Source organism: Vombatus ursinus, unplaced genomic scaffold (assembly GCF_900497805.2).
Source record: "Vombatus ursinus unplaced genomic scaffold, bare-nosed wombat genome assembly UNPS02014798.1, whole genome shotgun sequence".
NCBI classification, from domain to species: domain Eukaryota; kingdom Metazoa; phylum Chordata; class Mammalia; order Diprotodontia; family Vombatidae; genus Vombatus; species Vombatus ursinus.
Window position 1 is genome coordinate 54,033,426 of NW_020954576.1, and position 25,394 is coordinate 54,058,819.

The 25,394-nt window shown below is 42.1% G+C and overlaps 1 protein-coding gene across 2 annotated transcripts in view; it reads right to left on the minus strand.

Moving 5' to 3' along the window:
* Positions 1 to 5,205: 5,205 nt before the first annotated feature.
* Positions 5,206 to 25,394, minus strand: part of SYT11 (synaptotagmin 11) — a 28,084-nt gene continuing 7,895 nt past the window's right edge. The window contains exons 2-4 of one of the 2 annotated variants that reach the window (XM_027871842.1): positions 22,206 to 23,029; positions 8,387 to 8,507; positions 5,206 to 7,408 (exon numbers count right to left, since the gene is read on the minus strand). In XM_027871842.1, coding sequence (XP_027727643.1) covers positions 7,098 to 7,408; positions 8,387 to 8,507; positions 22,206 to 23,029 — 1,256 coding nt within the window. In that variant the 3' untranslated portion in view covers positions 5,206 to 7,097. Of the gene's footprint in view, positions 7,409 to 8,383; positions 8,508 to 22,205; positions 23,030 to 25,394 lie in introns of both variants that reach the window. The other variant, XM_027871841.1, reaches the window with a different exon arrangement.

The following is a 25,394-nucleotide window of genomic DNA, read 5'->3' on the forward strand; positions in this document are numbered from 1 at the left end:
CCCGGCTTTCTGAACAAAAGCTAAGGGGTGGGGACCAGGCTTACTTCCTGCCCTTCCCCAAGCTGGGCACTGCAGCAATTTCCAGTAAGCCTTGAGCCAAAGCAGAGAATCATCCAAGCTCCAGAATCACCCTTGTAATATCTTCCCCACACAAGAACCTTTGGGAATGTGTTTTGTTTCGTTTTTGAGGGGAGAAGGGCGGCCTCAAGGGTACTGGGTGCACATATGCAGGGGAGCCCCACATTTGTGTTGAAACCAAGCCTAGGCTGACAAAAGCCTCCCTTTTGTTCCATCTAGAGCTTCACACATTAGTATCATTCACTGGTCATCCAGCCTGGACATGGCTCTGAGCCCAAGACAGTGCCTTGCACTCAGTGAAATGTTTTGTTGACTTGAATTAGACAGAATCGGACTGTTGCCCATTTCCCTTAGGGGTTGGCTCTTTGGGCCTTGATAGTCTGGGGTCTCTCCATGGGTGTTGACTCCTTATCTGCTGGAAGTAATCTGGGTCAGTAGTAGCTGATGAGTGGGGGCGGGGGGGGGGGGGTAGACAGAGGAGAGAAGATTAACAAATGACTATCTCTAGGGCAGCAATAATTTCATTTGTACTTGAAAATAAATGTCTGAGGAGAAACAGCTGGTATGTGTTGGTGTATGCAAATCACAGGTAAATTCCCTGTCCCACACGCCCTTAGGAAAATTTAACCTAGGCAGTCCAAGGTAGGGGAAATAATACGGGCCTTGGTGTCAGAGGACCAGAGTCAAATAATTGCCTCAGCCTTTACTCCCAGTATAACCTTTGACAAGTCAAGCAACCCCACACCTACCCCTACTCCCAGTTTCTTCATCAGCAGAGTAGGGATAATAATACCAGTATAATACCTATCTTCCAGGGCAGCTGTAAGATTCCAAAAAGATGTGCCAACTCTTAGGACTTATGAATGTCCATTATAATTATTTGATGGAATGATTTCTTATAAACATTCAATTCAACAAACCTTTATTAAGCATCTACTATGTGCAAAGCACTATGCGAGGCACAGAAAAAAATTATTTGCCCTTGAAGTAGCTTACACCCTATGGGTGGGAAGGCACAATTTACATTCAGATAAGTAAAAAAAAGCAGAGTTATTTCAAGAGGGTCAGAGTATTCACAGTTAAGGGGAATCAGGTTAGGCCAAGAGTAGTGAGGGCAGCTGACCTCTGCTTTGAAAGGAAGCTAGAGATTCTAGAAGGAGGATGTGAGGAGGGGCTGCATTCCAGAGAAGGGTGACTGCCTGTGTAAAGACAGAAGCAGGAAATGAGTGTCACGTACTGGGGACCGTTAACAGGCCAGTTCAGATTAGAAACATAGATAAGGAGCTCAGTTGTGACAGGTTTAAAATTCCAGGCTAAGGATTTTTGAAGTTTTATCTTTATGGTAATAGGGAGCTATGGAAGGTTTTTGAGTAGGAGAGTGACATAGACCTGTGTTTTAGAAATATCAGTTTTGCAGTTGCACAGAAGATGAACTGGAGAAGACTAGAAGCAGAGAGATTAATTAGGATTTATCACAGTAGTTAAGATAGAGGCGAGCAGGTCATTTAAAGTAAATTATGTACCAGCTCCCAAGCCCTTAAAAAAGGGCCAATCATAGCTAAATTAATTCAGGTTTCTCATTTTCAGTGCACTCACTTCTGTACCTATCATGGTCTCTGACATCCTCAGGAGACCAGGCAAAGTTTGGAGGGGTTTGGGTGTTACAAGAACAATGGCATTTGATTCTATATAATAACAGGCATCAGGAGGGTATACAGAACCGAAAGACAGTTACTTCTCTCAGAATGTCAGTAGCTTGTTCCATAAGAAATGGTGAGCAGAAAATCCTGGAAAGACTTGTATGAACTGATGCTGAGTGAAGTAAGCAGAACCAGGAGAACATTGTGCCCAGTAACAGCCACACTGTGCAATGACCGACTTTGTTAATCTTAGCTCTCCTGAGCAATGCAATGATCTAAGACAATTCCAAAAGTCTCATGATGGAAAATGCTATCCACATCCAGAGAAAGAACTATGGAGTCTGAATGCAGATCAAAGCATACTATTTGCCTTTTTTTGTTTTTTCTTTCTCGTGGTTTTTTCCTTTTGTTCTGATTCTTCTTTCACAAGATGACTAATGTGGAAATATGTTTAATATGATCATACATATATAGCCTATATCAGATTGCATGCCATCTTAGGGAAGGGGGAGTGGAGGGAGGGGGAAAAATTTAAAACTCAAAATCTTATAAAAGCAAATGTTGAAAACTAAAAATAAATAAAATATTAAAAAAAAAAAAGAATGTCAGTAGCTGACTGGATCCTGCAGGGAATCCCTACTGCTTCTAAAATTCTTTAAAGAGCAAGAAATACATATATAACTCCCTCTCCAACCCCACATCCAATTAATTCAAATGCCATTAATTGAGGAGAAGGTAGGTGGTAAAACGGATAGAGCATCGGGCCTGGAGTTACGAAAGCCTGAGTTCAAATCCAGCCTCAGAGATTTACTAGCTGTATGACCCAGGCAAGTCACTTAACCCTGTTTGCCTCAGTTTCCTCTTCTGTAGAATGAGCTGGAGAAGGAAATGGCAAACCACTCCAGTATCTTTGCCAAGAAAACCCCAAATAGGGTCATGAAAAGTCAGAACACGACTGAACAACAACAACTATTTGATTGATGATAGGACTGCATTATCTCTCAAATTCACCTCCTTCTTTCCTCTCCATTCCCATCTTCCTAGTCCACACCCTCAACATCTCTTTTCCTGGACCGTTTTCAATAGCCTTCTAACCAATCTCTTGCCTTCCATCTCTCAAATTCATCCTCCACCCTGACAGATTATCTGGGGCTGAGTATACTCGTCCCTGGGCCTGGAGAGGCACAGAGGAGCTAAGCACAGCTCCCATGTCTTCTTGGCTTCTTAGAATCCCTGGGCTTTCTTCGAAGCTCACCTCTTTCTGGATTCTTCTAGTTCTTAACGTTCTCTCCCTCCTCAAATCATTTTGTATTTGTTCATTTGTTTACATATTGTATTCCTTAGTAGGTGGTAAATAGGAGAGCTAGGATTTGAACACAAGGCTTCCAGCACTGTCTAATTCTCTTTCTACCCTTGGTGACTTATTCAGTCGTTTTCGACTTTTGTGACCCTATTTGGGGTTTCCTTGGCAAAGACTGAAGTGGTTTGCCATCTCCTTCTCCAGCTTAATTTACAGATGAGGAAACTGAAGCAAACAGGTATAAGTGACTTGCCCAGGGTCATATGGCTAGGAAGTTTCTGAGGCCAGATTTGAAGTATGGAAAATGTCTTCCTGACTCCAGGCCTGATGCTCTATCTATTGTACCACCTAGCTGCGCTGTTGGTCACATTCCTCAAAATGACAGTCCAAGGGTAGAATTGAGGGACCAGCGTATAGGCATCACTTGGGATAGGCCATGAGGGTTTTGCCGTGGGGTTGGAAATTTTGAGGGTGCCAGCAGCACTGTCTTTGGGTGACTTCCTTCTTCTTTAGCAGCCTAGAAATCTCAGGGTGTCTGGAAGGGTCTCTGCAACCTACCTCCTGGTCTTACCTGACCTCCTGTAGCATGGAAACCTCATAGTGTAGTGGGGTGGAACCTATAAAGGTTGACTTTGTTTCATTTCCCCAGTTTCATAGAGACAAGCCATACTGAATGTGAATCAGTCTTTATTCTGCACTCGCACTGTGAATTAACAAATCCAACATACAAGATAGCGTTACATAGTGTAAGGTTAGCATCACAGCGTTATGCAATGTCACACGGTTCATGTTAGATGTTTTTTCTGTTTTTTTTTTTGTTGTGTTTCTTCTTTTTAAAATTTTTGACACACTTTCATTTAACTGTTTTAGACATTTCTTAGTTTCATTTTTACAAGAGAAGACACAAGGTAAAGAAAGACCACGTCGGAGAGGGATTGTGGTGAGGGCAATGTCCCCACCTTGGTGATGGTGAGAGCCTTCCCGGACATGCGGCCTGCCCTCCTCAGTCCCTCTCCTGAACAAGCTGTCTCTGTCCAGAAAACCAATTATGTCTGACTTTTGGATTGGGAGCAAGCTCTATTCCAATTCAACAGGGGCATTTCTCTTGGTGTTTCCTCTCCAGAAAGAGCTAGAAAAAAGGAACCGCTCTAGAAGAGGGCTTTTGATGCTGATAAAAACTCTATTCTTCCTAGAAGGGAGATGCCCAGAGGCCAGGCAACCTTCCAAAGACAAATGACAATTTCCCAAACCTATTCCTGACTCGTAGAGAGAGTCTTGTGCAAAAAAAAAAAAAAAAAGTGAGGCTGTGACTCTCTTGCGTACCAAATGAATCCTAGGAGGAGACAGTCCTCTGGCTCTGCCCTGAAGCCTTGGAAGGAACAGGCCAGAGGACCATAGCCAGCTATGAAACTTTGGGTCAGCAAAGTCAAGGTCACCAATGGATCAGGCCTGAGGTAGGTGGGGAGAACCTGGTACAGCCACCCCTGTGCCCAACATCTTCTTTGAGAAAGACAGTCATGGCAGTCAGACCCCTCCCCCCACCCCAGTTACTATTGACTGTTCCCCTATCCCTTCCCCACCCACTCACTACTCAGGAGATCCAAAGGATGGGAAGAATAAAGCTACCAGGGGAGGTGGGAGAGTGGAGGTGGGGGTCGAGAGAGGAAGGGGAGAGGCAGTTTTCCCAAACTTATGTCAGGAGGAGCTATAGAGGCACACACACAGCTGGGCCAAGGCCCAGCTATCTCTACCAGTTGCTTTGCATTGTTTCTGGGAAGGAAACAGAAGTGGGGATGCTCAGGGATTTCTGATCTTTAGGCATTAAGGCGATGAAGAGGAACCATTTCCATTTCTTCCTAAACGGGCTTCAAAACGCGCCTGTTGGATTTACATTAAACTATCTCAAAGTGAGCTTTTAAAAAACCAAAAAAAATTATTTTCTTCTACGTATGATACAGTATTTACAATCCTCTGGGCACAGGACAGAGACTAGTCTTCAGAACACAACTTAAAGGTGGGAGGAAATTTGAGCTAGAATGCTGGAGGAGGAAGGGAAAAAACTGGGATGGGGAGGGGCACTCTTGTTATCTCTCTATCTACTTAAATCTTGTTTTCAAGAGATAGTGATGAAAAAAAAGAAGAGGATGATTTTTTTGTTGTTCTTTTGGAAGCAGTGAGTTGGAAGGATTTTTTTTTTTTTTTTTTTTTTTTTTTAATGTCTGCAGAGCTACCTGGAAGGCTCAAGGCAAGATGTATATCCTTTGATAAGCTACCTGACTTTTCTGTAGCCCTCCTTGGAAGCAAATTGGGGAGAACTTTTTAAGTGTAGTGATACCTCATTGGTATGCAGATGGATGATCACCAGGGGCCTGGCTCAGTCTGTCACTTGGCTGATTCCTTTTGTAGGCTGAGGGATGCCCTATGTGGCATTATGTGCTCCAGTAATATTCAGGCTATCCCCAGGGGAAGTTGAGTCTTTAAACCATCTCAAAACTAAGGGAAAGATCACTGGGCTGGGACATAGGAGACCTGAATTCTCTTCCCAGTTCAAGCACTGACTTACCTTGAGATTCTGGACAAATGGCCGAATCTCTCAAGAGGCCCTGTTTCACCATGTATAAAAAGCTGATTAAAATCTCTAAACTACTCCCACCCCCAATTCCCAGGGATGTTTTGAAACTCAGTGAGGTTATACATGAACATATACCTTTAGGGATTGGGGGAGGGTAGAAAAGGTGCTATAGAAATCCAAGGGTGGTGGCGACACCCTTTTTGATGAGGGTGGCAAGACTTGAAAAGCACTATATGAAAGTGAGCATCACCATTATTTTTTTTTCCCTAAGGGCCATCATTGAAACTTCAAGAAAGAGTAATTTCTGAGAATATTTGCCTTTGGAAAACAAAAGTTAAACCCCCAAATAATGCTCTAGGCCAATTCCAGAGAAATTCCTTAGACAATATTTAGAAAAACCAAAGACCCATCTAACCCTTTAAACCACTGTCAGATTTTAGTCCAGCCACCAATGGATGACTTCTGTATATAGCAGCAAAATGGCAGGCAGGTGTCATCCTCTCCTCCCTTCCCTGATCCTTCTCATTTAGAAAGAGGCTGAATATGGTATTTAGGGATCATTACACAAATAGTAAGACAATGGCATTCTCTTTGGGTCCTGGCCCTTTAGATTTTCCTTCCCTGCCCCTCCCCCTTTTGCCATGAGAGATCCTCTGAATTGATAACTTCATGGTCCTTATGGGGAAGTCTGGTTGTGTCACAAACCCAAGTTTCACCAGGTCAAGCCCTAGTGTTTTGCTACCTACATGCAATCAAGGGACAGTATCTGTCAGTCATTCCCACAGCTCATTTAGCTGGATTTTTCTTTCTATTGGTAAACAAAACAAAATAAAATATAATCTTTTCTACTGCCCAGCACCATGTTTGTTTCTTGGCTGAGGGCAGATTTTTTTAGCTTTTGGCTCATTCCTTGGTTAGGCAGCAGCCAAGGATCTCTCCCACTCCCTGGGAAGAGGCCAGAAAGGAGGCCAAGACCAAGATGGTGGATGAGGAGATGAGGTGTTCAACGGCAAAATTTGGAGTTAAAAAATCAAACAAACAAATCACAACACCCTCCAGAGAAACCTGGTAAAGAGAGGCTAGTTTCAGGTGAACCTCAGCAAACAATTCAGCACAGAATACTTTTTCATGGATTAAAATTGGTAACTCGATATTGGAAGTTACACTAATCGCTTCAGTTTGTATTAGACATGCAATTATGTGGTTACATTGTTATATATAGACTTGTATGGGGTCTTTCACTCTTTTTTCCTCATTTTTTTTCCTTTTTCCTTTTTTTTTTTTTTTTGAATTTGTGGTGCCTTGTAAAAGGAAAAAAAAAATCCTCATTGCTAGGAACCAAGGAACCAATCTGTTGCTGGGGTTGTATGAGGTGTCCTTCGTGGGCTGTGTTTTGTACGAAAGTTTCTTCTATGACTAAAATGAGGTTTGGAGTCCGCCTCTCTCTCCCCTCCTCCCAATCCTCTCCCAACTCCCCCCCTGGGTTTTGGGGGAGAGGGGGTCAGGATTAGTACTCGCTCAGACTGTGCCACTTGGCTACTGGCTTGCGGGGGCTCTCACAGACCTCTCGCCAGTGTTCTGCACCAGCAGCTGTGACACTGTGGGCCCCCAAGATCAGCCTCCCCACCACCTCATTCTTGGTGGTGCGGTCGAAGTCGATGACGAGGAACTCAATACTGATGTCAGGCAGCAGGTCAGTGGGGATATCGTAGATGAAGGACTCATTGAAGACAGGATTCAAAGTGCACTTCTTCACATGGGTTTTCTTCTTGGCAATGCGCTTCCTGCCATAATAAATGTTCATCTTGACGTAGGGATCTGGATGCCCAGGGCAGCGCAGGGAGACAGAAAAAAGGGAGAGACAGACCTATGACGAAGTTCTTACTTATTTGCCACCAAGGCAGGGATTATAGCTATAGTGCTCAACCCCACAGTCTGACTTGTCAGGGATATGGTGGAGGGTATTCGTGCCTGAAGCAGGAGATTGGACTAGATGACCCCTAAGATGCTATCCAAAGTTAAAATTCTTTTTTTTAAATTTTTAGGCATTTGGGGTTAAGTGACTTGCCCAGGGTCACACAGCTAGTAAGTGTCAAGTGTTCGGTCTAGGTCGTATTTGAACTCAGGTCCTCTTGACTTCAGGACCCGAGTCCTAACCACTTCGCCACCTAGCTGCCCCCCAAACTTAAAATTCTAAGGGTCAACTACATAGGCAGTCAGATTCAGCTGATGTGTGGATTAGCTTCTCTGTTTGAAAGGATGGCTTTATGGGTAGTTGGAGGTGTTGGTGGATATATTTGGGACCAAAGGTAATATAAAAGCAAAATATACCAATAAAAATATTTAAGAAGAAGAAAAAAGATTTTAGGTCTCTATTGACACATGCATTTTGAAGAAAATGGGCAGGGTATATTCACTAAATGGGTATTGGCTGAATGGGTGAATAATGGACTGAAAATCTAGGGTCAGAACCATAAGTAGGGTGAGGGGCTAAGGGAATTCAACAGCTTCACCAAAGCATGCTAAAGGAACCTGCCTCTTAGAAAGCAGCATTTTTAAGGACACAGGCTTCTAAATAAATACCTAGTTACCCTCTGGGTGAGAGCCACAACACTCAGCAGGCATATCACTGAGTGTCTTGGCCATCTGCCTATTCATGCCAACTCCAGGGAGAATACTTTGTGCTACCTCCCTCTCAGAAACATGGGAGATGTCTATAGGCTACCTGCAAAAGTTAGAGAAGGGGGAGAGGAGAACTTAGAAACCTATTAGCTGATTGGAGTAAATAGCTGCTACCTGAGAGACCGGTGATATCCATCTTTGGCAAGTGTCTTGCTTTAAGGACCACCACTGTCATTCTCTGAGCCACCGGCTGGTAGGACAGGGATACTTGCAGCTCCCCTCTGCTAATACACTTCTGTAAGGAGGAGACCAAATGTGAGGAGATCTGGCAGAGAGTATGGGGGAAAGAATAGGAGGGGTGCAGAGGACTTGGAAAAGAGTCTATAGAGAAGGAAAAGAAAGTTCCCATATAAATCAAATATTCATATTTGTGGTATCCAAGAACTGAAAACAAAGCTTGTGCCTATCAACAGGAGAATAACAAAACAAATTGTGGTATATGCAGGGGTGTACTGAACCAAGCTCCTTCTGGCTCTGGGGAACTGAATGTTAAGTTTTCAGTGTGAGCATTTATACCTCTGACAAATGCTACAAATTAGGGCTTGTTTTGTCAGTTGTCTAGACTTAAGAAAGTGATGACAGAAATGTTAATTTTCTCTGATTAAACTTAAAAGTGTGTTGTGTATACATTTTTTCCCTCCAATCCCCCAAGAGCTGATTGAACATTTATCAGCACACTACTGGGTATATGAAATATAACTTAATACAGTAATATTTAATTAATTTATCATATATAATTAAATTAATAAATTAAATTAATAATTAAACAATTATATTTAAATAATATTTACTAGCATATAATTATTGTATAAGAAATTGTGGGGATGAAGTATCTAGAGCAACTTAGGAAGATTCTTAGGAACTGACATAGAGCAAAATAAACAGAACCCATAAGATGATATACACAATGACCACATAAGGCAAAATAATACTGAAAATATCAAAACCCCAAATCAGACTACTGCAATGACCAGTTGACTCCAGAGGATTGATAATGATACCTCCCTTCTCTCAGTAAGGAAATAGTACACTCCAGGTGCAGAATAAGGTACTTGTTATACATGGTTAGTGGATCAGTTTGCTTTCCTTAATTACACTTCTATGTAACAAGGGACAGTCTTATGTTGAGTGAGATATTGTTGGGAAAATGATGGAAATGTTTTCCCCAAACCATCAATGAAATATAAAGGGACGGACTCAGGAAAAAGGCAAAAAGTGTGAGAAAAGGAAAAGAACAGTAGAACTGAGATGGAAAGGGGAAAGCAACAGGGTCATGAGAGTTTGAGAATCCTGTGCTTGATCTGTGGAAGTTGCAGATCACAACCCCTCCTGCACACTCTAGTAGATTGCTTTGTGAGTTGCTAAGGTCCAGAAGTGTCATCATCCAATAGCTAGACCTCTGGTGATGATCCTTTCTGTATCTAGGCTAGTCCTCAAACAACAGATTCACCATCTGTTGCTAGAACAAACTTGACACCTTTCCAGCTGGGTAGGGCATGCTAGAATTTGTGCCCTGTCAGCATGGTGTAGTTAAAAGAACACTGGACTCAGAAAACCTGAGTCTGAGTCCCGGCTGTGCTGCTCACTAGCTATGTGATTCTGGGCAGGTCACTCTTTGAGCCTCCCCTGTAAAATAGAGAGAATAATACTTGCCCTCGATACCTCATAGGACTATGTGAGGGAAGGAAAATACTATAGAAATGTGAGCCTTTGGAAACCTAGAGTCAGAGCTGCAACGAGGGTAGGGCTGTTGGTGCTTTGACCCTGGGTGATGAAACTCAGGTAGAACAAATATTTACACCTGGCAAGCTCCTGGACCATCTTGCTCCTCCTTGGGGGCAGGGCTTAGCACAATGCCTGACACACAGTAGGCACTTTTAAAAATGCTTTTATCAACTGACAGTGCAACTGAAGCTATAGACTCCTTAGACTGGATGCGCCCTAAGGTCCTTTCCATGTCTGTCAATGCAGGGCATTTTGTTTTCACATGTACTCTCTCATTTTGTCGTTATAATATCTTCATGAGGAATTGTAGTAAAACCTATAATGACTCTGAAGGCAGCATGGTATATAGTGGGGGAGGCACCTGGCTTAGAGCCATGAGGCCAGAGTTCAAATTCAGCATTACCACTTACAAGCTCTGTGACCTTGGACAAGTAATTCAGCCTCTCTGAACCTCAATTTCCTAATCTACAAAATGGAGCTAATACTTGCCCTGCTTGTTTCTCAAGGCTATTGGGAGCAATTAATGAGATAATAGATGTGAAGTTCTCTCTACATTAGAAAGTACTATATACCTATAGGGGGTCATTTTTACTAGGATATTTTCTCTCCGGCCTAATCAGCTTCTTTTCCCATATTTAAATTCTAGTACAAGGCATCTAGATGGCAAAGTGAATACAGCACAGGCCCAGGAGTCAGGAGGACCTGAGTTCAAATCTGTCCTCAGACACTTACTAGTTGTGTGACCCTGGGCAAGTCATTTAATCCCAATGGCCTTAAAAATAATACTAGTCCAGACAGCATAGTGTAGTGGAAATTTAATTCAATTCAACAAATACTTGTCAAGCACTTATTAAGTGCTAGGTACCGAAACAAGGAGTGAGATCATCTGAGTTCTAATCCCAGTTATTCCAGTAATTCACTACGTGACCTTGAAGAAAATACTCTGAGTCTCAGTTTCCTTATGTGTAAAAAAAAAAAAAGGTGGGGGGATGTTAAAGGTGGCAGAGGAGGGGGGGGATGTTTTAGACTAAATGATTTCTAAGGTTCCTATCTGGTTTTTTTGCACTTGATAGTATTTTTTTCCCTATTACATGTAAAGATAGTTTTCAGCATTCATTTTTGTAAGATTTTGAGTTTCAAATTTTTCTCCCTTCCTCCCTTCCCTCCCCCCTCACCAAGACAGCAAGCAATCTGATTCCTATCTGTTCTTAAATGATGTGATTCTGATTTATGGCCACAATAGACTCATCTTTCCCACTGATAAATTTTGTCCTTTTTATTTTTTCAACAGGGAATCTTTCTGGAGCAAAAAAATAGCTTTTACTCAACATTTACATATATAAGTAATACAGCTAGGTGGCAAAGTGGGTAGAGTGTTAGGCCTGGAGTCAGGAAGACTCATCTTCCAGAGTTCCAATCTGGCCTCAGACACTTATTAACTGTGTGACCCTGGGCAAGCTGCTTAACCCTGTTTGCCTCAGTTTCTTCATCTGCAAAATGAGCTGGAGAAGGAAATGGCAAACCAATCCAGTATCTCCTGCCTTCTCTGGCTTCCTTCAAGTTCTAGCTAAAACCCCACCTTCTAGAGGGAGCCTGTTTTAATCCCTCTTCATTGTAGTGCCCTTTCTGTTAAAGGCTTCCAACTTGTCCTGCATATGTGTGTGTGTGTATACATGTATGTACACATGTATGTATATGTATATATGAATGTCTATCTATTTATCTATCTATATCTTGCTTGTACATAGTTGTTAGCATGTTGTCTCCTCCCACAAGACTGTGAGCTTCCTGAGGGCAGGGACTATTTTTCTTTTTCTTTTGCAATGGGGGTTAAGTGACTTGCCCCGGGTCACACTGCTAGTAAGTAAGTGTCAAGTGTCTGGTCTGAGGCTAGATTTGAACTCAGGTCCTCCTGACTCCAGGGCCGGTGCTCTAGCTATTGCACCATCTATCTGCCCCTAGTTTTCTTTTTCTTTTTCTTTTTGGTTGTTTTTGTGTGTTTTGCTTTGCTTTGCATCCCTGGTGCTTAGCACAGTGTCTGGCTCTGGCACACAGTAGGTACCTAATAAAGGCTTGTGGACTGATTGGTCAGCTAACATTTGAACTAAAGTATAAACAGGAGAATTGTGAATTTCTTTTTATTTATTTATTTATTTATTTTTTTTCTGATGAGGCAACTGGGGTTAAGTGACTTGCTCAGGGTCACACAGCTAGTAAGTGTCAAGTGTCTGAGATTGGATTTGAACTCAGGTCCTCCTGACTCCAAGGCCAGAGCTCTATCTACTGCACCACCTAGCTGCTCTGAGAATTGTTAGTTTCTTAATTGTTCTTCCCTATATGCACTAATGCCTACGTTCTAGATCTGTAAAAACATTCATATCAACTCTTAATTGTTGGCATGGGAAGAGCTGGCATCTAGCAGAGCTTACAATCATAAACTGGTTCTGCAGTTTCTAGAGAGGCAATATGGTGTAGCGTAAAAAGACTGGGATCCAGGAAAACAGTATTCAAAGCCTGACTTGGACAATGATAAGCTGTATTGCCTTGGCCAAGTCACTTACTTCATGGAGTCTCAGTTTCTTCTTCTGTAAAATAGAGCCAAAACTACTATGTGAACTACTTATCTTGTAGGATTATTGTGAGGAAAGTACTTTGTAAGTCTTAAGTGAGTATGTATGCATATATATACAAGCATAAATTTATGTATGTATATACAGAGTGGTATATACACACATATATACCTACATATATAAATACATACATGCATAAATAAGACTGGGTATATACACATATATGTATATATACATACAATTAGGTATAGATACAAGTGTATATACATAAGTGGGTATTTATGTACATATATAAACATGTATAGACACACAGGTGGGTATATATATGCAGGTATAAACATAAGTGGTATATGTATATACTTATGCACACACATGCATATGCAGACATGTATGTATGTGCATATAGGCATGTATGCATACACATAAGTGGGTCGTCTTTTTTTTTTTCTTTTTGTTCTTTGTTTTCAAAGAGGACCAAAATGACATCGCTATGCTAGAGTTAAATTTTAGTATGTTCAACTGTGGCTGATCAGACCAATACAAGCTTGGAAGGTTCTACCACAAATAGTCTGTGCAAACACAAGTGGGTATATATGTGTATATACATATAAGTAGGTATATATAATACACACACATATATCACCATTATACATATACTATACATATACTTGTATACATGTATAGGAACATATATGCAAGTATATACACACAAGTGTGCACATATGTGTATTATATATAGGCTATTATTATTGGGTGTCAGGCTACAGGGTTTGGACTTTACCTTAAGGAGTCTGTCCAAGGAATGTGGAAGGCCAGAGAAGTTATTCATTCAACAAACATTTAATAAACATCTAATGAGTGCAAGGCACTACGCTAGGTACTGGGGATGCAGGCAAAGGGGAAAATAGTCCCAGGTCTCAAGAAGCTTACATTCTATGGGAGTGATACAATATATGCACAGATAAGGACATAACAAGAAATGTTAATTGAATACCAAGTGATTTGGGGGTGGGGTAGAGGCAGAAAGAACTAATAATTGGGGAAGATTAGAGAGGTTACATCTGAGATGAGCCTTGGAAGGATTTAGGGATTCCTAAAAATGGATCAATAGACACCCATCACATAAAACTAAGGATGGGGACACTAGGGGAATGACCTCCAGAAGCTGTAAGAAATGAAGACAGTTGCCCAAGGTCATATAAATAGTTAGGAGCAGAGTTGGGATGTGGATTGAGGCCCAGTGCTCTTTCCAAAGGAGGCAGTGAGTGCCTAACCAGAAGGACAGCAGTGGGTGCATACCAATCTCTCATGGAGGCTGTAAGTCAGGGGTTCATAAAACTTCTTTTTTTAATGTTATACACTACTTTGGCAGAATCTGGCAAAGCCTATGGACAGATTCTCAGAATAATGTTACACGCTGGACCACAAATGAGGCGATTTTGTTGAAATAAACGTATCATTTTTCCCATCCACATTCATGGACTCCCTGAAATCTAGCCATGGATCCCAAGTTAAGAACCATGTGCTACAGATACTTCTATACTATGCAGGAAACTGAACTAGTGAACAAGTTTCTTTGCAGCTCTAAATTCTAGGATGCTATGGAATAGGTTGATCACTAGTCTGTGCTAAAACCCAGTATCTGAACCTAACTTTTTGGAAAACAAAATAACTAGATATATTAAATATTTGATCCTATATAGGGTGTATCAAAAGTCTTAGTGCCATCTTAAGCTTTGACAGCTTCCATGTACACTAAGATTTTTGGGACACCCAGTATTCTTCATGATACAATTCACTGTATTTCATGGTTCAATTAACTTTAGGCAAGAAAAAAAAAAAAAGATTAGATAGGGATGAACTGCTCTCCTATTACAATACCAAAAGCTAATAGAGACCTCAGAGTTCATCTGGTTTCTCTCCCTGCTATTAGAGAGAGATGAATCTAAATCATTTCAGACGTACTGGAGTGTCTCCTATAGCTGAAGACCTCTTTAGTTCCTTTTGGTCACTTTCTGCAGTATCTTGTGACCAATCAGGGAGTGGATCTTGATGCCTCACTGAAGGTCCCCCCACTTACCACTTAAACCTGTTTCCTTTCTTTATGTTCAGACACAAAATCCAGGGGCTCTCCTATCTCCATCTGAATCCAATATTCTTTTGTGATATTATTCAGGGGGTCATCATATCACAGAGAACTGGAAGAAGCCCCCAGGATCATTTAGTGTAACCCCTCCATTTTACAGATGAGAAACCTGAGTTGAACTGATTTGCCCAAGGTCACACTGCTTGGGGCAGGAAAGGCTAGGGCCAGGTTTCAAACCTCTTTTCCTCTGTACTTTGCAGCCCTTACATTACTTCCCCACCCCCTACACCTTGCCTTCATCTTATTCATCTTCTACATCGCTGCTCATCAAACATCCTTTTTTTAAGCTGAATGCCCCAACTCCTTTCATGTTTGTTTTGGGCTCTGCATTGGCACAAGGCCCCACCTCACAGCCTTCCCATCTGGATGTCCAAATCTGTTGCCACACTACCACCTGAATGCCATTGGATTTTGCATTGAAGGCCCCAGGCCCAAAGCTATTCTCTGATCCTCCAGCCCCCTTCTCACACCCTTCTCCCCTTCTCCTGATTCCCATGCCAAATAGCAGCATCAATGAATGGGGTCTTTCAGAAGAAAGGGCTATTCAGCAGGGCTGAGAGGGAACTGCTTTTCTCAGCCCTTCAGCCTATTAAAGCAAAGACCCTGGGAGACATTCAAGCGGAGGAAAAAGGGGGAGAAGCTTTTGTCCCTGCTCTAGTAAGGTTGCGAGATATTTTTAGAAGAGGGCTGAGATCCCAGCCTCCTCTCTTCTCCAACTCTCCTCCCCTCTTCAAGACTAGAGAGAATTAGGAACAGTAGTCCCAAGGGACAAATTCAGCAGCAACAAATGCTTCAGAGAGCCATGTCCATCTATGCGTATAATTAGCAGGCAATTCACATCCTTCTTTTATAGCAATTTTCTAGTTAAAATTTCATTATTGTTCCCCAGAAGACTGGCATTTCTTGCTTTTTTCTTTTTCTTATCCCTCCCCTCCCTTCCCTCCCACAATCATTTCTCCAGTTCTGGAGGTAGAATGGAAAGAACCCTGAACCAGTAGTCAAGAGACATGTTTCCATGTCCCTATATCTTTGTGACCTTGAATAAATCACTGCCTGTCTCTTGGACTCCGTTTCCTCATCTCTAAAATGAGGGAGGTGGATGCTGATGGTCGATCTCCGTCAGGATGGATTATGTGGTCAAAAGAGAGAGCCTCTGAGAGGTATTAATTGCCACTAGGATTATATTTTCCCATAGGTGACAGCTGAGAATACACTGACCTGAAGAAGAGAAGGATTTGTATGATAATAACAACAACAATAACAGTAATAATCTTCTAGACTGCTCTTTGATTACTCCCATTTGCCTGATTCCCATCATGAATCATCCACAGTGAATTCTTAATTCCTCCAATACTCCCTCCCCACCCACTAGGAAACACAATCAAGAGTGACTGTAATAAGGATAACCCTTGATTTTTCATGAACTCGGTAATGCAGCCAAACTGTGATACTTGCTGCTTCTAAACCCAGCATTCCATCTCTGCCTTCCTGCCTTTGCAAAGCTGTTTCCCTTGCTTGGAAAGCACACCTTCCTCATCTCTGCCTCTCAGAATCCTTACTTCCTTTTAAGGTTCATCTTGGGCACACCTTCCTTATGAGGTTTGTTATGATGCCTCTAGTTAGTTTGTCTCTCCTCAGATTATACTTATTTGTGCAAATGGTGTAAATTTTCTAGTAGAATGTAAATTCCTCAAAGGCAGGGACCACTTTCCTTCTTCTTTTTTTTTTTTTAATCCAAAGCCTTTTAGACTGGATCTTACACATAGTAGGTGCTTAATCAATGCTTGAATTGAATTTGATCACCTTAACCTCTGCCCAGTGGCTAATTCCATTTGTACTCTAATTTACCTTCTCAGCAGGGTTAATTCAAGTATTGATTAAACAACTACTATGTGTAAGGCAGCCTTCCTAGACAGCCTGAGATCCAGAAGGGATAAATGATTTGCTTAAGGTCACACAATGGAATGGAACTAAAAAACCAAACAGACCTTGCCAGGTTCTTTCCACTAGGGCCGCCTTGCAGCCCAGCCAGAGGAAAGAAAGTGTTTGTTTCCCTGTTCAGTGGGGAAAAGCTTGAGGACATAAGGAGCATGCACAAAAATCTTGCTAAGGACCACTGGAGGAACTAAAACAAGGAATAAGCATGTAATAAAACCAAACAGGAGATAGCCCTTCAGGGATTCTGTCCTGAGAAGGGAGATTCAACAGGGCTGTTTTTTTAGCTACAGGAGATGGGATCAGGATTAGACTTTTAGAAAAATAATGTATCAGCTCTCAGAGAGATACCACATTGGGTGAACTAGGGGATGGTGAAAAGGAGTAGGGACCTTAGAGAGATCATCTACCAAGGAGTTCTTAACCTGGGGTCTGTGGACTTGTTTTAAAAAATATTTTAATAACTGTATAGTTTCCTTTGTATTTCTATGTATTTTGTTTTGTGAATTCAAAAACATTCTGGGAAGGGATCCCTGGGCCTTTTCATCAGACTACAAAGGTGGGGCCATTACACAAAAAAGATTAAGAATCCCAGATTCTTAAGGAATAGATAAGGAAAAAGGCTCAGAGAGGATAAGTGATCTACCCAGATTGCACAGCAGGCAAACTAGAACTCTGACTTCAGATACTGTGCTCTTTCTACTATGTCCCATTGTTTCTCTTAGAATCAGTCTGGTGTCATCAGATCTCGTTCAGGAGTTTTGCAGTAGTGTCTGACTCTTCATGACCTCCTTTGGGGTTTTCTTGGCGAAGATACTAAAGTGGTTTGCCATTTCCTTCTCCGGCTCAGTTTACAGATGAGGAAACTGAGGAACACAGGGTTAAGTGACTTACCCAGGGTCACACAACTAGTACGTGTCTGAAGTCAAATTTGAACTCAGGTCTTCCTGACTCCAGGCCTGGCGTTTTATCCACTGAGCTACCACATTACATTGTCTCCTCTAGAAACAATCTGGCTTCATCAGCTCTCTCTAGCCTTATCTTGTATTCCTCTCCAATGTATATGATATCCTCTAGCCAAACTGCACTCTTCTATCCCTCTGCCTCTATCTCCCTAAATTCATTTTTTCAGGCCTTAATCCCTTTATTAATAACATTAGATTAGCTAATTCTCAGATGAGCAGAATCTAAGGGCACACAAGTCGGACTTTATGATGTCTAAGGCGATCCCTAAACGTGACCTGCAATTTCTTACCTCTGTATCTTCCTGTCTTTCCTTTATACTGCCTCCTCAAGAGAGCCTTCCCTGATTTCCCCTACAGGTAATGCTCCTCCCCTTCAGACCTCACCCAACACTGTGCTTCTCTAATGTTCTTGTTGGGTAATAATATTGTACTGTAGTTATGTTTTTGTGTCTTATGTCTCCATTCTCATTGGTCTATAAGTTCCAAGAGGGCAGGGAGCACGTCCCCTTCTCCCTTCCCGTCAGAAGCCTAGTGGGTACTTAATAAATGTTTAATGAATTAATGGCTGGCTGCCTCATTGGAAGGAGGGGTTTGGATTAGATGACACCTCTGGAGCCCTGGTAGTCTGGGATTTCTTTGTACAAACTCTTGTATTGTCTTGCTCTGGGGCCTTCTGGAGGGGACTGGGGGTGGGGGGCGGCTCTGTCTCCCAGTCCCAGCTTATTCCTTCTGAAGGGAATTAATAAAGTGGAAAGAAACACAGCTCATGCCAAGAGCCCCTGGTTATTTAGCAAATGTCATTGACTGAGTTCTCTGCCTAGTGCCCTGGATTTGGGGCTACTATGTTCCCAGACCAAATCTATCCCCCATCTCCCCCCTCCCTTCTCTCCATTGAGTCCAGGCCCAGTCTGTTGTTCAGCTGTAGCTTTTGTGGGGAAGGGTCCGTCTTCCTTCTCCCTCCAACACCACCACCACCACCATCACCATAAGAGGGGTCCAAAAGGCTGGTGATGCCCTGGCTGTAGTCAGTAGGAATTTGGCTGATCACCCAGGGCTATGGATGTTCCCCAATCCTATGGAAAGGACTGGGGAAGTGGGACTGACTAATGTGGGGGAGGAGAGGGAACACGGCCAGTCAAAGGCTCAGGAGAAGGGCAGGAGCCTGGCCAGACTTGAAGGCAAACTGGAAGGGCTGCAGCCACCACGGCAGAGGGAGGCTCTGCCAGGAGAAGGTCGATGCTTGGGGGTGTAGTGGGGGTGGGGTGGAAGGGAGACTGAATAATCTCTTTCCCCACAACTCCACACATATTCTCTAAGCCTATATTTACACTGCTCCTTAAGCCTGGAATGACCTCTTTTTACCTGTTCAATTGAACAAGTATTCTTCAAGGCCCAATCAAATGCCACCTCCTCTAGGACGTCTTCCTTGATCCTCCAACAGTACCAACCACTGTCACCCACTCAGACCTCACATAGCATTTTGTTTTGTAGCTCTTGAAGGCCATTCTCATGGGATGTTGTGGATTACAGCAATCTGGAATGGTATTTTATCCCTCTACCAGACTGAGTTCCAGTAGGGCTAGGACCATGTTTTCTTTTCTTTTTTCTTTTTTCTTTTTTAAAGGCAATTGGAGTTAAGTGACTTGCCCAGGGTGACACAGCTAGTGTCTGAGGCCAGATTTGAACTCATGAAGATGAGTCTTCCTGATTCCACTAGCTTAGCACTCTCTCCACTGCACCACCTAGCTGCCCCTCAGGACTATGTTTTACAGAAACTTTTTAATTTCCCTAGGCTTCTGGCACAGAGCTCTCTACACGCAGTAAGTGCTTAATAAATATTTATTAACCAGTCAGGGGGTCAAGTGTTTAGGGTGTTGGATCTGGAAGCGGGAAGACCTGAGTTCAAATTCAGTCTCAGATACTTACTAGCTGTAAGATCCTGGGCAAGTCACTTAACCCTGTTTACCTCGGTTTCTTCATCTGTAAAACGAGCTGGAGAAGGAAATGGCAAACCACTCCAGTATCTTTGCCAAGAAAACCCCAGATGGGGTCATGGAGAATTGAACACGACTGAAACAACTGAACAACAAACACCCTCACCAGATCCCCTCTAATAAAAGACACGTTTTCGAGAAAGGCTTAACACATACAAAAGTACGCATGTCTAAGAACAGATCAAAGTATTTCTTCTCCTGGGAGGACATGGCAGCAGGAATCAAAGCCTTAATCCCAGAACTACAACTGAAAGGGACCTCAGGGGTTATCTAATCTAACCTTAACCCAATGGATGAATCTAATCTGCAAAAGCACCAATAAATTCCTCTGCTTGAAATCCTCTAGTGATGGGGGCACTCACCACTCCCTGTTAGGTTAAAGGAATGAAACTCTAAGGCTGGAATTGAGAGCCAGGAGAGCTATATATTACTTCCTGAACTACCACTGAATGCCCTTCAGCAAGGTCACTTTATTTTTCTGGATATCATTGTCTTCATAAGTAGAAGAAGGCACCAGGTAATTTTAAGGTCTCTTCCAGCTATGATGTGCTATGGTAAAATGGAGGGGATTTCAGGGTAGAGTTGGGGGATGGATAGTGGAAAAACTATTTCCTAATTTCCCAAGTTTTTAGTCCTTCCTCATCCCTGACATGACTCTGTATTTTATACACACACATATATGTGTCTATGTGTATGTATATGTATATATTTATATATGTATCTATAATATAATAATATTATATATAACATATATATAGATATAGATATAGATATAGATATATAATGGGCAGTGGATGGAGCACTGGGCCTGAAGTCAGGAAGACCTGAGTTCAAATCCAGCCTCAGACACTTACTAGCTGTGTGATTCTGGGCAAGTCACTCAACCCTGTTTGCCTCAGTTTTCTCATCTGTAAAAATGAGCTGGAGAAGGAAATGGCAAACCACTTCAGTAGTTTTGCCAAGAAAATCCCAAATGGGGTCATGGAGAGTTGGACATGACTGAAATGACTCAACAGTAACAAAGTTATATATATATATATATATATATATGTATTTATGTTATAATATGTACATATATACAATACATATACATATCTATATCTATATATGATTTTGTATTTACTTATATGTATATTTTGTCTACTCTCTCTCTACCTGCCCTTAAGGAGCTTACAGGGCTTACAGAGGCTGTTTCATTTTTGTCTTTCTATTCCCAGCATTTAGCATAGAAAATGCTTATTAAATATGTGCTTATTGAATTTAATTTAATTGAATTAAGGAAGAGGGGTATCCACAATATGGTCATTTACTCCTTTATCCTTAAAACTGGCTCTGTTTATGAATATTCAACTATGGGTTTGGGAATGAGAGCCTTCCATTTCAAATATATACAAGGGAAGAAGAGTAGGAAGGGAGAACAGAAGCATATGTAAGGTAAACCAGTGGTGTATATTTACTTTTCAAGCCCTGGATAGGAAACAGATGAGTTACAGTACTAATATTAATAATATTAGTAACTCATTTATGTATTGACTTACAGTTAAAGTGCCTGGAAATCTCTCCCTCCTTAGCTCTGTCTCCTGCCTTTCTGACTTTCTTCAATTACCAGCTAAAATCCCACCTCTTAGAGGAGGCCCTTCCTGATTCCGCTTCATGTTAGTGCCTTCCCTCTATTGATTATCTCCAATTTACCCTGTATGCATCTTGTTTGTACAAAGTTGTTTGCATGTTATCTCCCCCATAGACTGTGAGCTCCTTGAGGGCAGGGATTTATACCTTTCTTTGTATCCCTTTGTGCCTGGCACAAAGCAGATGCTCATTAAACGCTTATTGACAGAATGACTGCATTCATTACTTTATTTGAGTCTCATAACAACTTGATGAGGTAGATAATGTAAGTAGTCTCTCCATTTTACAGATGGGGAAACTGAGCTTGCCCAAGGTCACAGAAGTAGGTGGTGAACCCAGTCCTCAAATACAGGTATTACAACTTCAAATTCAATGCTCTCTCTATGACACAGCAGCGTACTCTCAACATGGTACAAATGAGCAGAATTTCAGAAGCTTGGCTTATTATCATAACTGCTCCTTCCTAGGTTATGTCAGAGGCTCTAATCAAATGCCCACTCAACCACTAGGGATGTCTTATACAGCACCACCACTATCTTTGTCTTTCCTCCACTCTCACGTTGTCGTAAGGATGAACTGAGATCATATTTATTAGCACAGACAAAGCAGGTGCTTAATAAATGCTTATTCCTTTCCTCATTTTTCCCCTCCCCCCAATGACACTGGAAGGACAATGAGTACTAGATGTGTGGACTCAGAGAACCTGGATTTAAGCTCCCCTCCCGATCCATATTAGCTGTGTGCCTTTGGTCTAGTCCTTTAATTGGTTTACCTTGGTTTTATCATCTGTAAAATAGCTATAATAAATCTTATGGTACCTACTTCTACTTTACAGGAGAGGAGACTTTCATAAACCTTAAAGCATCACATAAATATGAATTAACATTATCATTCTTCAGCAGCTTTACCCCTTCCTCACTCCCACCCAGAGGTATCGCCCTTTCCCCTGCCCCGTGCTGCCCATGTCACCTGGATATTTCTCTTGATGATGTCCCGGGTCAGCTGAACCTTGCCAGTGCTGGGATCCACCCCAGCCAGTGGCACCATGACCTCACCAATGACATCATCCCGGGAGAATCGGTCGAAACTGAGGACCAGAAAGTGCAGCACGAGATCCTGCAGCTGGCTGTAGGGGATGCCATAGAAAGTAAAGGTCTCATCGAACACAGGGTCCAGTGTTTTGCGTAGCACTCTTGTCTTCACACGGTGCCGTTTGTCTGGGAGGATGGTCATTTTGATGTAGGGATCGGAACCCTGGGTCTGGTCATCCATCACTGGCAGCCCGTGGGCCTCTTGGATTGTCACTACCAGGGCTTTTTTAGGGAAATTATAGTCCACTGAGAAAGTAAGGGACCCCAGCATAACATCTTCTTCTGGGGAAGATGGGGAAGCTGTTTTGCTTCCCCCAGGGGTCAGGCTCTGAACTGGGCTCAGTTCATCCCCATAGTCCACCTTGATGGGGAGCTGCTCTATACAAGGACTAGTGCTCAGCACCCCAGGACTCTTCTCTTGGCTTAGGAGACCTGATTCAGCTGCATCCACCAATAGATTCCCTCTTCCACCTTCCCGCCCTGGGCCACCTTTGTCTCTCCTCACACGGATGATTTTTTTCTTGTTGCTGAGTGTCTCCGGGTAGATGCTGATGCCCTTGAGCATGTGGATAAACTTGTAAGGAGGCGTCTTGTGCTTCTTCTCAGCCTGTTGATGGCAGCAGGTCCAGACAAAGACTGTCACAGACACAGACACCACCAGCACGGTGGCCCCGATGAGTCCCAATACCACTGGGGATACATCTGAGGGAGAACAGAGCACAGTCAAGGCTGGAGGACTACCTTTCTCATCTCCCCTGCCCCATGTCACTTCATATTCAATCATTCAGAGTTACAGAATCTTAGGGCTGGAAAGGAACTCAGTGGCCACCTAAACTAACCCATAATTAAACAGGGTCCTCCCCGCTGACTCATCCCAAAACATCTCTTCACTATCTGTTAAAGCAGCCCTTTCCATTTTGAATAGTTCTAACCATGAGGAAGTTTTCCTTACTTTGAGTCAAAATTTCTCCCTCTGGGACTTCTCCTCTCTTCTGACTCTCCCTTTGTTCCTATTTCTGCCCTCTGGGGCTAAGTAGAACTGATATTGGAAAAAATGACTAGATCTGGGAACAGAAGGCTTGGGTTTGAATTTCAACATTGTTACTTCTTACCAAAATGACCTTTGACAATCAAGTACCTGCTATGTGTCAGATTCTGTGCTAGGCACTGGAGCTACAAATAATAATAATAATAATAATAGCTAACATTCATATAGCACTTACTATGTTACTATGTGCCAGAACCTGTGCTAGGTACTGGAGCTACTATTACTACTACTACTACTACTACTATTATAACAACTACTACTAGCTAATAGTCACATGGCATTTACTGTGGTACTAAGTGCCAGGCACTGTGCTGAGAGTTTATTGCATTTGATCTTCACAACAATCCTGCCAGGTAGGTAATAATAATAATGATAATTATTTATTAATTATTGATATGATAATTATTAGTCTAAATATAATGATACAAATATGATAATTATTAATGATAATTATTATTATTATAGTTAACATTTATATAGTGCCTATGTCCCAAGCACTATGCCAAGCACTTTACAATTATCTCATTGGACCCTTATAACAATTCTTTGAGGCAGGTGCTATCATTACCCCCATTTTACACTTGAAGAAATTGAGACCAGACCAGAGAAAAATTTTTTCTGGTCCACACCTCTCTTAAAGTAGCCTAAGATGGCAATGGCACTAGCTTTTTGGGGGCTGTCATAGCAATGCAAGTGGACTCATGCTTGGGCTCAATAGAATCGGAAGTCAAAAGGATCTTGACACATCACAAGGCTGAGCTGGAACCAACAAAAAGAATTTTAACAAGGAGAAATATATAGTTCTTCATTCAGGTTAAAAAAGATTACATACGGTAAAATATTAAAGAAGGGTCATAGATGATGCTTGATAGCAATTCATATGAAGATCCAGAGTCTGGTTTCAGAGAAGGACAAACTTGATATGAGTCAATGAGTGAAGTGACTGACAAAAAAAGCTAAGGCTAAAAATAAGTAAATTAAAAAAAAAAAAGCTCAGGCTGTACGGATAAGAGTTGAACCACCACCTTGAGCTGCTCAGATCACATTGGGTGTACTGTTTTTAGCCCCGGGTATATCTTAAAGAGGGAAGGTGACAAACTAGAGCTCATCCAGAGAAGGAAACCAGGATGGTGAAGGATCTGGAAACAATATGATGTGAGAAATAGTTGAGGAAACTGGGGATGTTGAACTTGGTGAAGACATGCTAGCTGTCTCTAACATTCTGGAGCATTGTCATGTGGAAGGCTGAGAAGACTTCTTTGTGCACCTTTCGAGGGCAAGACAAGGGCAGAGAATTATCTCACCTGAGTTTCCATTCTCTATCACTAACTTTCCATAGGATGTTTTTGACTGGATATCCTTTGGATCTCTTAAATTCAACATGTCCAAAATAGAACTCATTATCTCCCTCCCCCCCACCAAACCTTCTTTTCTTCCTCAATTTTCTCATTTTGTCTACACTGTACCACAATTGCATGATCCTTCTAGTCACCCGGATTTTCAACCTTGCAGTCATCCCTGACTCTTCACACAGACCCCTATCCAATCAGTGGCTAAGTCTTGTTGATTCTATCTCTATAGTACTTACTATCCCCTTCATGGCTACCACCCTGGTTCAGGCCCTCATCACTATTGTAACAATCTTTTAATTGGTTTCCCTGCATCTAGTATTTCTGCTTGCCCCTTCATCTGCCCTCCCCCAATCTATACAGTTGATATTTTGGGGGGGGCAATCAGGGTTAAGTGATTTGCCCAGGGTCACACAACTAGTATTTGAACTCAAATCCTCCTGACTCCAGGGCTGATGCTCTATCCACTGTACCATCTAGATGCTCCTAAAATTACGATTTCTAAACAATAGGTCTGCTAATGTTACTTTGTGCTCAATAAGCTTTGGTGGCTTCCAAACGCCTTTAGGGTAAAAATTAAAACTTCTCTGTTGGGTGTGTAAAGCCCTTCACAATCTGGCTCCAGCCTATCTTTCCAGGCATATTGCACATTACTAATCTTCAATGGCCT